The sequence below is a fragment of the Urocitellus parryii genome, chromosome 8 (genome assembly GCF_045843805.1).
Source record: "Urocitellus parryii isolate mUroPar1 chromosome 8, mUroPar1.hap1, whole genome shotgun sequence".
In the NCBI taxonomy this organism is placed as follows: domain Eukaryota; kingdom Metazoa; phylum Chordata; class Mammalia; order Rodentia; family Sciuridae; genus Urocitellus; species Urocitellus parryii.
In genome coordinates, this window is record NC_135538.1 from 19,183,260 (window position 1) to 19,197,796 (window position 14,537).

The window sequence follows — 14,537 nt, forward strand, 5'->3', positions numbered from 1 at the left end:
GGCTTTGGAAAGGTTAATGTTAAGACTACTTATTAGTTAATAGAAAAATAGTTCAATATGTTAACTGTTTCCATAGCTGTGTATCTGCCTTGACACTCTGCATTTAAATATCAGAAACATAAGGTAAAGCATAGCAAAAGGTGGTGCCCTGGAAACCAAGTGAGGCAGGTTTTTTGTTGTTGTTGTGGTTGTTTTTGTTTCTTTAAATGAGGGAATAAGCAACAGATCCAAATGCTGCTGATCGTTCAAGAAACGGGAAATAAAAACAAATAGATGTTGAATTTACCAACAAGACACTTGAATCCTCCCTCCCAGAAGGCGAGGGCTGGGGGAGGACTTTCCTGGAGGTTACAGCAATGCTCTCCTCTCGTCTATTCCTAGTGCTTCATTTTTATGGCACCTGACAGCTCTCTCCCGAGTCCTTTATTCATGAGCTTATTGTGTGTCTCCTCGGGCAGGATTTGGGCATTCCACAGTGGTAGGGAACTTTGGAGTTTTTGTCAATTTCCTGTATCTTTAGCAAGTAGAACGGTGTCTGAACAAAGCAGGAAATCTGTCTCTATTTATATGAAGTAAAAGAAGGAATGTCTTTTGTCTCTTTACTTTTACAGTTTCTAATTAGAGTTGCTTCAAATTGGGTTATGTAGGTAGAGATGCCCAGATGCTCACTCCTCCTATTTCTGTTTCTTTGGCAGTTTGGCTGATAATGTGTGCAATGATGAGTTGGCAAATAGGATGTGGGGAGATGTGCTGTATCCCTCCTTCAGGCTTCTCAGACATTCTGTCGCTCTCTCCCTGCTTGATGCTGGCTGTATGCTATGAAGACACTTTGGAAAATGGTTACACCACAGATCAAGGGAGCCAGGAAGCCTATTCAGCAAACCCTGTTCAGCAAATGCAAACCACCACTGTATATCCTCCTTCAGAATCTGTTATGACTGATAAATACCCTTGTTGCATTATTAAATTGCTGAGGTGTGGCAGGTGTTCGATATTATAGCTAGTATTAATAGCACTGACTAATGCAGAGCGTAGCTCTTGGGATTTCAATATCATCTTATACACACACACACATATACATACATATATATGTGTATCTATATATGTATGCTATATGTATGCTTGTTATATAACAGATTATTTTTCTATCATCTTAAATTTTTTTTTAAAGATCAGTTTTTAAAACTCTTTTTTTTAACATTTATTTTTTAGGTGTAGATGGACATACAATATAATGCCTTTATTTTTATTTGGTGCTGAGGCTTGAAACCAGGTCCTGCCCATGCTAGGCAAGCCTTCTACCGCTGAGCCACAATCCCAACCCCTATCATCTTCAATTTTCTAACTCTTGATTTTCTTGTTTGTTGTGACTTCAGCTTCTTTTGTGTATTTTTTATATGTTTGTCCTTCTTAGAACTTTCCTCTCCTCCTCTACCCTTCTGCTGAGGTCATCTGTGTTGAGAGTATGTTCTTTCAATATAATATTGAGTTTTCTTCTTTTGGAAATTCCAGTGACTAAGGCCACCAGGACTACAGAAATACTAACAAAGCGGCTATCAATCCAGCAAGTCCCAGTCATTAATAGCACTGACTAATGCTGCATTAGTCAGTGCTATTAATACTAGCTATAATATCAAACACCTGCCACACCTCAGCAATTTAATGCAGCAAGTCGAAGTGTTCATTTCTCACGCATGACTTTCTCTTTCTTTGGAGTTTACTGTCCTCTAAAGGGATTTAAACTCTGAAAGCCATGCCTTCCTCTGAGGTTGGAGCACTCCCTTTCCTCATTTGGGCTCAGGACTGTGTCCTACATGTGTAAAAATAAAATATTATAAAGGAATGGCTCAGGAGAGATTCCTTGATCTTCAACTCCCTCCTCATTTCTGGATCCTAAAGATTCTTATTAAAATAAAAGCACCTCTAGGTATCATTATTTTCTAAAGAAAAAACTCAATCTACTATCTTACTGGAAAAGAAAGTCTGAGAATATACACATTGTTAAGGAGAAGTCCTAAGAATATGTGAGGTAAAGATGAATAGAATAACTGACAAGGAAAACTATAAGTTCTTCATAGTATTAACAGAAAACTCAAGACATTATAAAATCTTCATTTTATTGAGGATTGGGATACACCTACAGATGGAAAGAAATTGGTGATTTTGTATCCCTAAAAAAAATAAAAATGATAAAATAACCTCTTTCAGGAAGCTCAAAATATTAAAACCTATTATTTGAAAGGACCATCTAATTTTTAAACAAGTAATGGCTCCACCAAAATTGTATTTTGCTTCTCTTTTCATTCTGTTAAGTGTCAGTAAATGTTCTGGCTCCCTTTTTCACTAACTGGCATGCTTTCCTCAGAACACATCAAAGCTGTTTCCACAGAAAAATACTTAAAAGATCTGATTAGAGGTGTCAAATCAGTCCAATAGATCACCTGTAGTGTTATGCACACAACACAAACTCTGTGGGAATACAGCCCAATGTCAAATGAACTGTAGGCTTCAAATGACCATGTCATTTTTGAAATTTGGCACAGGCACAGTATGTATGCCTTTGAAGTCTGCTGGCAGAGTGGCCCTAGTGCTCTGGCATACTTGGGAGCCTCTAAGTATTCAGAGCACGTTATTCCTGGTCTCATCAATTCTGAGAATGAGCTAAATTTTAATCATAAAGCAATCAAAGAATATAATATTGAAAAATAAATTGCCAAACTTTAGAAAATCTAAACATGCAGCCCTGAAAATCAGCTATCCACAGCTACTTTATTCATTTAACAGTATAGTCAATTAGCAGTAAATTATTCAATTCATTCAAATTACAAGTTGGGGGCTGGGGTTGTGGCTCAGAGGTAGAGCGCTGGCCTACCATGCGCGAGGCACTGGTTTCGATCCTCAACACCACATGAAAATAAAATGAAGATATTGTGTCCACCTATAACTAAAAAATAAATTTAAAAAAATTACAAGTTGGATAAAAGATTTCAAAGATAAATACAATAATATGGTGGAAATATTATTTTAAAAAACATCTTATTAAAATCAGCAAGGAATGTTTATAATATAAAATCTGTATATTCCAAATGGCCAATGTGGGATATTCTAAAATAAGCCCATGTTTGGAGGGAGGAAAAAATTTGGATAGCCAGGCAAAATGCTGGATCCCAGAGGATAAACTCTAAGTGTGAGTGAGTCTGTTTCCAGAGGAAAGAGGCTAAGCACAAAGGAAGCAAATGATTATGACTGAGAATCATTGGAAAATATGGGTGGACTAATCACAGAAAGAACTTGTTTAATTTGGGGCTAAAATATCATAATCCACAGGTAAATACTAGGAAATGGATTTGGACAGTAGCAAACCAAGCTTGAAAGTCTACAAATCTGTCCTGGAAAAGAAGCTATAGTTACCCTATAAATGTTGGAAGATTAAAAAGGCTTCATGAAGGAGCAGGTAGCTAGAGGGTTCATAAGCTCCTAGACTTGAACCAAGACAGGCACAGCTGCCCCTGTAGATTATGGTATAACAAGCAAGGTGCCATTTCCTGTAATTCTATGAGGAAATAGAGAAAAGTGAAGAGAGGGCAGCCTTCTGCACAATGTGTGTGGCACCAGGGGTAGCACTTCCAAGGTGACAGAAAATGGTCCAAATTTCCAATGTTGAGACTTAGGAGGACGGGCTAATATAAAACTTAGGAAAAAATGCTCATGGCAAATGCATCCATTAATCAGAAGAGACTGCTTTTGTATTGGAGCAAACTGCTACAGGTCATCAGAAGTTAACACTGTGGTTCAGTTTTAGAAGTCCTAGGGACGGGTCAGAGTTCAGAGGAAAGAAGCATTCTTCAGAGAGTTTGTCAACTGATAAGAAATTATTTCAATATTTTAAGAGCCACACTGTCCTTTTTATGAGAGTACACCAACTGCATTTCAGCAATTAGTAGAGTTGATCATCCTGAAAGATTATCAATGGCAGAGAATTATGTGCATGAGTTTAAATTATCTACAACAGATGAGCTAAAAAACTAAAATTATGAAGCAAAATTAAGATAAAATTATATATCAACTTTGGGTAGAGATATTGAAGGATACCTAAATTAATGAATATCTATAGATATATACATATATAAATATATAGAATCAATATTGGTAAGACATTAGTGCACCCCAAATTGATGGAGTTTCAAGATAATCTAAATCAAAATCCTAGCAGGTTTTTACTTAAAGAGTTTGACAAGCTGATTCTAAATATCATATGGAAGCACAAATAATCCTGAATAGGAAAACAACTTTAAAAAAAAAAGAAACATTGAAAGACTAAATAATATTTGTTTGTAGTCTCATTAGTAAAGCTACATTAATTGCATTAATTGGGATGGTAAGATGGTGGCATTAAGACAAACAGATCAAAGGAATAGATATGAGAGTTGAAAAATAGGCCCACATGCATGACTGATTTTTACCCCAGTCACAACCTATGTGTGTAAGGGGGTGGGGGAAGAAGGAAAGAAGAGGAGCCTGGAATTTTAAAGCATGAATTAAGGAAATTCAAAACATAACTTCACAAGAGCAATATTATCTGTTCATAGACTCATAATATGTAGTTAAATTTAAGTCTACACTCTGTCATATACTTGATTGTCAAGTCATACTACACAGGATATATTTTGTCTCCATATTCTCTCCTTCATATACACTCTTTTTGGAAAAAAAATAATTTGGAATTGAAAAACATCAAAGTTGTCTTTATGTATAATAATTAAGTTTATTAAAATATATTTTATATTTTATAATCCTATTATTAACAAAATACTAAAAAATAACATTTTTGAAACTTAAAAGCACTCATTAACCACATATTTTTCAAAGGCAAGAAAATGACAAGATTATAAAACACAATAAAAGTCCCTTGAAAAATTGTCTTTAAGGAAAACATTGGCTGGTACAAATGTATACAGCCATTAGAGACTTTTAAGCATTAATAATAATAATAAAAGCCCAACTGAATCTGCTTTATGGAGACACAGACACATTCATATATCTGCTTTAATTAGATTATTTTATGGAAGCTACTTGCTGTAAGGGTATTAAAATTCCAATAAAATGAAGGTCTGGAATTTTGCCATTGTTTTCTTAGAGCAAGCTGTTCACTGTAAGAACATGATTTTATTCCTAGTGGGAGGCAGTAGACTTAGGCAATGTGCAGTCAGATGCCTTCCTAAGTAAGTTGTGTCAAAATAGCCTGAAGGAATCTGAATATGAATAGAATTACACAATTGACTTAATTTGAGCTCAGGGCATTCTCAGCTAAGGGCATTCTTCAGAAAATCAAATATGTAAGGAAACAAACTGCAAATGGAAAGTGTTTTTAAAATAAAAATATTTAAAATCTTTTTTCCCTTCCTTTTCACCAAAATTCTTTAAGTAGATATTCAATTTGAAAATTCAACATTTATCCATTTTTTCCCCAATACATTGCACTTGAGTGAATACAGAGATTTAAAAGATTTTTGTTTCAATCCTCAAGTAATTTAAAATTTGTGCAAATAAATACAGGAAACAGACAAAATGCAAGGGCAAAAGTTAAAGAGTGTTATAACAAAGTTAAAAACGAAGTGCTTTCTTAGCACTCCCTCCCACAGGGAAAGTCAGTGTTGTCTGCAGGAAAAGAAGACCTTTGGAATAGGATGGGATTGAGGAGGTGTGAAGGCCACTGCAGACACAGAAGAGGAGATGGGAAGGGGGTGGAGGAGGAAAGGTGGAAGAATGGTAGTATATTCATATTGGGCTGATGCAGGGGTAGAGGGAGCTGAAACTGAAGCTCTCTCACTCTCTCTCCCCACCCTACATCCACCTCCCTGTTCTCTTCTTCTCCTTTCTTTCCTTCCTTCAATCTATTTTTTTTAAGCAGAAACATCCTGCCAGCCTTTTGGTATAGTGAGAAGGTTACTAATATCATTTGCATATAAAGTAAACAGGGATAAGAACAAACCTGAGAAAAGGCCAGGGGATTTGAATGTTTTCTTTGTGGTTCTACCTGGAGTTACTAAGGGCCTCAACTTCAGGAAGTCAGGGAAGAAAATAAATGGGAGCCAAGGATAAAATTTAGAAGAACAAGGAAAAGAGCTGGATGTAACAGGAAAGGAGAGTTAGGGGTCAGAGGTGACTGACCTCTGAGTTAGGATGACTGGAAGTTGGTGATGACCTTCTCTAATAGGAGCAACACAGGAGTGTGGCCTTTTGGGAGAGAAGAGGAGGCCTCTGGTTTTGTCAGGTTTGATTTGGAGCAGGAGGACACACCCAAGTGGGTTTATACAGGAGCTTATTTTCATGACAAGGATCACAGATGTTAATTTAGCTGAATTAAATCAGGAACAGTTGTTTTTGATGATCAAAAGGAAGTAAAAAGAGATTTTAAGTCAGACCATCCGAGAATGACTTACTTTGGGGTGTGGAAGGAAGAAAACAAGATGGGGCTAATGGGACAGAGAGAAGCAGAAAAGAGCCAGAAAGGGGAGATTGAGCTGCAGTTCTGTGTGTTCCCTTGCGGGTGTCTGAGCCTGGCATAGGCTGCTGTGCTGCTCTGGCCCCAAGTCAAGTATGCAGGCCACTAGGATCTTCAGCTTCTGCCATTTCCCAGGATCTGACACCTTCAGCAGCAAAGCCGAGATTTATGAAGAGCAAACATTATCATGGTTTGCAAATACACCACACAGCCTTCCTACTGACTCCAGCCGGAATCCAGGAAGGGAACAAACAGATCTGTAGGACCCAAAGGCTTCTACATGCACAGGCTCAAACCAACCTATTTTTACACAGATCCAACTATTTTTCTCATAACATCATTTCTTGTGGTGTAAATTAGTCTTAAATTCTTCCTAGCACTTGGCCCAAGGTACAGCAAGCATGTAACTTTGTCTCATTTATTCACCCGCCTTTTCCATCACAGTAGTAGGCGGAAGTGTCCTGCTGCCAATTTGTGCAGTACACAGACTTAACCCTTGACCTGAACCTTATCCAGTTAAACTTTCACTGCATTTCTGGCTCATGCCTGGGACAAAAATCAAGCAAAATAGCCACAGTCCTTCCTTCTTTCTCTCCCTTTCCTTGTACATCCACAAGGATTTGATGACATGTATTTTATTAATGACTAAACTGACATGTGCTCTATTCTTGGAATCAATAATGGTGCCCTTGAATACCCCCTCTACTAAAAGGGGTCCTCTTGGAGTTGTGTTAACTCAAATACAAATGCTGCAGAATGACTGAAGGTGAAGAGCCTGGTGGCAGCTTTGGGTTGACCCTGGCTCCTGAACCCTCTCCAGGAGGCTGTGGATGGAAGCCAGGACGGTAGACTGGAGACTGGGGGTTGAGGTTGGGGGCAGAAAGGGCCCACTGGTAGTCTTTTGAGAACTTAACTGAAGTGATATATAAAATTCTGATATTAATCAGAAGAATGGAAGAAAAATAAAATATTTGAAATATGGTATTCATTTTGACACCAGTAACCAAAACAAATTGCAAGTATTTATTTACTTTAAAAATATACCATGTATTAATTCAGTTCATTCAGTAATATAAATAAATGGGGCTACAGCCATATAAAATGGAATTCATTAGCTTGCACCTACCTTGGAAAGGAAGGTTCACAATAAAATTCAAGGAAAGACCCATTGGGTGAAAATGAGAAAGACTGGCAATATTTCATCCAATCTTTCATGTTACACAAATTTGTCAAACATATGTTTTTAATCTGTCCTGGATATAATTTTTAGTCATTTTATCTCACATTTAGTGGCAAAATAAGTTTATTATATATTATTTAAATTGATTCCTTGATTTAAATAATCTGTGGCCTAGAAATGTCAAAGTAACATGAAAGTCAATTAATTGTTTTTAAATATTCCCTTTTAATGGAGCACTGGCCTGCTCATCCAGAAGCATTAGCAATGATGCTATGAGTATCAAAGCATAAATTTGATTGTTTTTAGTTAACAATGAGTAACTCATTCTATGAGTCTATAAATTTAAATCTTTTCAAACTAACCTTTCTACCTTTTCAATAATTCCCCAGAGCAAACTTAAATCTGCTTCTGCCTCAAAGCTAAGAAAACTCAAATATGAGCAACTAAAAAAAAAAATTTAAAAAAAAACGCTTTATTTTCACAGATGGTTCACAGATAATGTCAACTTTGAATGAATTACTACATAAATGTTCAGGTGAAAATTATTTCAATGGGAGATCTAAAGCAGGCACCATTAAGATGAGGGCTTTTGGGCTGAAGGTTTTATTAAGAATTTGCTAGTGACATGTATCTAAAGCCCTGATCTGCAGCAAGTGTTTCCCGGGGATGGGATGCCTATAACAGGACCTCTTCCCTCTGGCTTCTCATGGTCTCACCCTCCAGTTCAGAGGGATTTATGGCTTGGCTACCATGCCAGAGTTCCAGTTTACCTCAGCCAAATCACACATGCACTTATTAAATACACACTGTGTCAGCCCCCAGGAGAATACAAATGACTTAGGTAAGGCGTTCAGAAATCTGTCCTTGAATCTTATGGACACACATGGTTTTCCTTTTCTTTTCAGACATGATGACATCACCGCCGCATTATACTGCCACTGCAGGCTGGAACCTTGGCTTCTGCAGTCTGCAACCACAATTAGCTCCCATGCCAGCAAACCCAACCCTCTTTCACTGTGTTTCTCAATGTATCAGGAGTACCCAGAATTGGACATGCCCCATTCTCTCAGACCACTACCTTTTGTGGCTACCATGATTTTAATCCAGCACCAGATCCATGTATGTGGAATTAAACCTCATAAATCATTATTTGGTTATTTAAAGTCATTTGCCTCCCCACTACATAGAGTTCAAGTTCTTTAATCTGTCCCTCTCCTACACTCACTTTAGATCTTTGATGTGTCAGCACTGAGTCAGTTCATAACCCTCCTCCCAGCCAAGGAGCACCATCTCATGCCCAGGGGCTGTTAAAGGTTTGGAGGAGTAGCTCCAGAGGGAAGCAGCTTCCTCTCCTCTGGCTCACACAGCCTCACACGGGAAGTCTCAGGATTTCTTTTACCTCACCCCAAGCTGACACCTATGATTTCTAACATGCCCCTCCCCTTCACCATACAAAAATCGTGATGTCACCATATATTTCCTACTTACTTCTGCATGAATCTTACCCCAGTCCAGTTTACAGATCCTTTGATTAAAGCTACCATGTTTTCACAATCCCTTACTCTTCAGAACTTACTGGTGACTTGAGAAGGAGATATGCTCTTTAAATGGTTGGGAAATGTACCTGGAGTTCCCTCTGGAGAAGTTTCTATCAATGAAATTAACCTCTTAAATTTGTTAATTGACTTGAGTTGTTAAGATCCACAAAGGTCAACTGGGGAAATCACAGAGCTCAGTATGCACCTGGTTTCCTTCCTCCAGGGTCCCTTCTCCTACCTCTGCCTTTCCATGTGGACTCTAAGGAGTGACCCTGGAGCTATACAGGGCACCTCCTTACTCTGACTTGCTTTCTTTGGAAGGTTCTTTTTTTGATCTCTGCAGGCAGAGGATCATCTCACTTACCAACCACACCGCTTATTTCACTGAACCTGCTCTCTTGAACCTCACGTTAAGAACTCACTGAATATGCAGTAAGATATTCATTTCATGTTGATTTAATATTATTATCATAATTCAGCTTTTGCAATAGTCCTTTCTTCAAATTTCATAGAAACAGATGTTAGTCTTTTCCAAAAATTCTACAATATTTAGATGTGCCTTATGTTTACAAAGAGATTCACTTGAAGACTAAAAAATGCATTTCAATTCTGTTTTGGAAAGGGGTTTTAAGATATTTCATCATCATTACTAATCTAAAAGTCTACATGGCTCTCATTAGTAGAACAGATTATTTGTTTTTCCATCTTGTTTGAATGTACTATTAGAAGTAGAACAAAATTTGGGACCTATAAATGCCATATTGTGTTTCAATCTCAAACTGCCCATTAATGTGCCAGATATTTTAGTGTAGGAAGGTCTGTATTAATACTTCTAATACCATTTTCCCCACATTTTATTGGACATCTACTAACTTCTAATACTTAAATCATATGCTTTCTTTTGCCTCTGATATAATATCGGTGATATACAAAGGCTTCTATTCAGCATTACGAGAAGATAAAATTTTTGTCTTGATATCACTCCAAATTCTTCTAGAGGCATCTAACTGGTTAAAGAATCTTTGCCATGCCTACTAGTTATCAAATCAATTAAATGTCAAATCAATGCATTTGGCTGGGCACAGTGGTGGCACACCTATAATCCCAGGGGCTCAGGAGGCTGAAATGGGAAGATTATGAATTTAAAGACATCCTTAGCAATGGGGAGGCACTAAGCAACCCAGAAAGACCCTGTCTCTAAATAAAATACAAAATAGGACTGGGGATGTGGCTCAGTGGCTAAGTGACCCTGAATTTAATCCCTGGTACCCCAAAAAACAAAACAAATCAATTAATTTAATGTGTTTATAATTGTGAATTATTATTAGATATCATTGCAGACTGAGTGTCTAGGATCCCACAAATGCATATGTTGAAACCTGAAATCACAAAGGAGTAGTATTAGGACATGGAGCGTTTGGGAGGTAATTAGGTCATGTGAGGCTCTCAAGATGGGGTTAATGTCCTTATAAAAAGAGGTAAGAATGAGCTCTCCCTCCTTCTCTACCCTGTGAAGGTACAAAACAAAGACAGCAACATGTGAACCCACAAGAAGGTCCTCACTAGAACCTGACCATGCCATGCCCTGATCTTGGATTTCCAGCCTTTACAACTGGCCTCCTAGTGTTGGTTGTATAAGCTGCCCAGTCTACAGTATTCTGTTAAAACAGGTCAAACTAAGAAGAGTAGAGAGAACAAGAGAAACACCCTGTGAAAGGGTGGTACAAATTATGTTAAAATCTGTTATATGAAAAAGTTACAACTTGGAAAAACCAATTAAGTCAAGATGTTACACCTTTTACTGTAACAAAATGCCTTTATTATGGACTCAGAAGAGTTTTTTAAAAATCTATAGACTCATAGGAGTTTAGAATAGTAGGAAAAATAAAACAGAAAAAAGAACAAGAAGTGTGTGGTGAAAGCCATTTTAATTAGATACTGCTCTTTAAAGACAGAAAACAAATGTCAGAATATAAAATGATGTGCCCGAGACCACAAAAATCACTAGTTCCAGGGTCAATCCTGGAAGAGAGATTTCATACTGGAGGTTAAAGAGGACTAGAGATAAAAAGTAATAACAATGACTGAATCTAATGTAAAAACTGGCAACTCAGTAACTGGCATGATTTTCATTGCTGATTCATGGTCATATTTACTTATGAATTAAAGTCATAGTTCATTCTGCTGTATTCCTAGTGACCTCTTGGTTTTTGAACTGTGCCAATAGCTGAGCAAATAGGAAAGGAAAGGAGAATTGGAATTCCAAAAGAATGAAAACCAAGGTAGGTAGCTAACCTATCAGCTCATTTAATAAACAGAAGAGCTTGTTACGCGCTAGTCACCTCAGTAGGTAAAAGTCAGACATGGCCCTTGATCAAGACTGACACATTGTTTTAGGGCAAAAAAGAGAAGCAGCAGATGGCAGCTCGGGAGAATAGAATGTTATGGGATGCCTTTTTTCCAAGGCTCTGAAAACCTTTTTTCTTATTTCTGCATCCAGGATGAGTGGGTTGCTTTTATTGGATGTGTAACTACAAGGTGTGGTTAAGGCAACAAAAAAATTTCCTCAAAATTTCCCCAGTGTATCTCAAATGACAGTCATAGTGGAGCTTTGCTAGACTTTGACCCCTGTACCTTATGGCAGGTAGCACTTTGTTTGTCTTCTGTCTATGATTTTGCCTGGTATCTCTGATTACTTTTTCAATAAACCTCAGAGGATAGACCTGATTTACAATGAACTCTACATCCTATCATTTAAGGCTACTGCAAAATCTGATTTGGTATTTAACACTTAGTAGGTTGTAGCAAAGCCTAAGCTTTTTAAATTTTTAATAGCAGCCCTTTTTTCTTCTATTTTCATAAATGAAAGCATATTGATAAAATTCAATTCAGATACTTCCTGGAAGAGAGAAACATGTGAGAAACACATTATTATGACAAAAAGAAAACGGAAGTCCTGGCAAGGGACCAGTCAGTGACCTACCAGCAAGGACCCTGTCTCTACTGTGCGCTCCACCCTCACGGGGCAGGGCCAGGTCATGTATTCTGTAGCATCTGGTTTTATCAGTTTCTTCATGGGAGTTAACAATTTCCTCTTTCAGAATATAAACTCAAAATCAATATGAACGGGAAGTCAAAGATTTTCCCTAGCTCCTAACGAGTTGTGAGCCTTCAGTGTGCATTAATCATCATTGCATAATCATCATTGAGGAAGCTATTTTTTTTTCCTTTGGTGTATTCAAAGTTCTTTTGCAATATTGTTACAATTTCTTAGTCAAACACTATCATGCATGCATTTATTCACTCGTTTAATAAATATTTGTATGACCCAAGAACTATTCTAGTCATTAAGAACTGACAGTGTGTAAAAAGAAAAAAAAAGTCTTCATGAAAACTACATTCTGTTAGGAAGACAAATTTAAAGACATAATTTTTAAAAGATGAAATATGTTCAAGAAGGAAAAACAAACAAACAAAAAAGCCCAATGGAGAAAAATAAAGCAGTGAAGGAAGATAAGGAGTGTTTTGGTTTTGATTTTGGTTTGGGCAGGAAAGTGAGGTTTGTAATTTTAAATCAGGTGTTCCAAGAGGATGACAGGAGAAGATGACAGGTAGGCAAACACATGAAGGGGGTGAAGGAGAAATCATATGGAGATCTGGAGGAAAGAGCTTTCCATCAGCAGAAACTGCAAGTGCAAAGTCCCTGGGGTGAGAACAAGCCTGAGGTGTTTCCAGAAGTATAGAAGATGCTACTTAATCTGAAGTTAAGTGAACAAAGTTTAGATTAGAGAAGAAACAGAGACCTAATCCTCTAGGACTTTGTAGGCCTTGAACCTATAAGAATGGAAGCCATTAAACAACATTGAAATGGCCCAATTTGTCCTGGTACACAGAAATAAAACAATCATGTTGAAATCACTTACATATATAACACAGTATTTGAAATTTAAGGTAATAACATGAATGTATCATCTTCCAGATAGTTGGAAATCTGCCTGGGACTAGAGAATTACAGATGTTGGAATAAGTCCAGAAAAAGAGTTCTCAAAGTGAAAGAGTTTCAACTAGGGATCGGTGAACAAAAGTCCAATATGGGATTCTTTAGGCAAGGAAGGAGATGCCCAAACATCAAGGGTGTAAGAAAACAATTTAGTATCCACCCACTGTAGACATTGCATGAAGAACATGATTATCCCAATGAAGTAGGGTCAGGTCTTTGGCATTCTCTCAAAGCTGGAATGTACTAGAACTTAATATACATTTAAGCCATAGGATATTGTTTAATATTAATTACTAGTTTTTAATTCATAACTATTAAATAGTTATGCTATTGATGACCAGATATCGCCAAGGGAAAAAGATCAACAACACCTGATACCAACACGCAGAAAGGAGCATGATAAAGATCCCACGAGCTGTGGTCTCCTCAGAGTGAACGTTAGTAACTCGAACTGTACACCTAAACTATTTTAATTTTCTGAAGCCACTTTATATCTGATTCCATCTGATACAAAGTAGGGGATCACCATTAAGATGAAAGCTTTCTCTCATTACTGGGTCCAGGTAGACGTGGCCTTTACTGGAAGTCTTTGGCCCCTTCTGTAAGGAAGCTACAACTTTTGAACTGCTTGAGTGGGGGCTCCGTGCAGAGGAAGGAGGTGGGGGATCTCAGGGTGGGAGTCAGACACAGTGAACTTCCAAAGCAAGAAAACCAGGGCCTCTGGGATAGGTGGTGGCTCAGGGAGCCCCAGGTTTGCAGGGCAGATAGAGAAGCTGCAAGGGGCCCAGCTAACCTCCTGCCCGGGGTTCGCTCAGGGAGGTAGTCCCAGAGCCAGTGGCTACTGGGGGAGGTCGGGGGCAGATGGGCAGGCAGAGTCCCTTACTCTTTAGACTTTTCCGATCCGTGCGCGGAGTTGATCCGATTCACCTCTTTCTTTTTGCCTGGTTTGGAGGTCATGGCCGGGCTCTGAGCGCAGAGCGGCTGAGCACCCGGGGCACCGCGTCGGCGGTTGCCAGGAGACAGCGCTGCGTCCTGAGCGAGGGGCGGGTCCTGCCTGGATGGCGCAAGCTGGCTGCAAGCCTGTCACCAGTCCCAGAGTTCAGGTCGCCACAACCAGGTGGAAACCGAGAGCTGGTGTATGGGGAGTAACTGAGGTGCCAGGAGAGGAATTAGTTGGATTGATGGCAGCTTTGATTAACTAACTGGAGTTCTGTTGGGCGGACTCTGCCTGGCTTTGCTCTTCTGAACTTAAGACACACGTGGCCTCTCCTGGAGGTTCAGCCCTTTGAATATTAGAATTCAGTGGATATTATT

The 14,537-nt window shown here is 38.4% G+C and overlaps 1 protein-coding gene across 1 annotated transcript in view; it reads right to left on the reverse strand.

Moving 5' to 3' along the window:
• Positions 1-14,180, reverse strand: part of Adgb (androglobin) — a 158,345-nt gene extending 144,165 nt beyond the window's left edge. Inside the window, exon 1 of the mRNA XM_077801965.1 lies at positions 14,107-14,180. Within this exon, the coding sequence (XP_077658091.1) occupies positions 14,107-14,180 (74 nt within the window). The remainder of the gene's footprint in view (positions 1-14,106) is intronic.
• Positions 14,181-14,537: the final 357 nt, after the last annotated feature.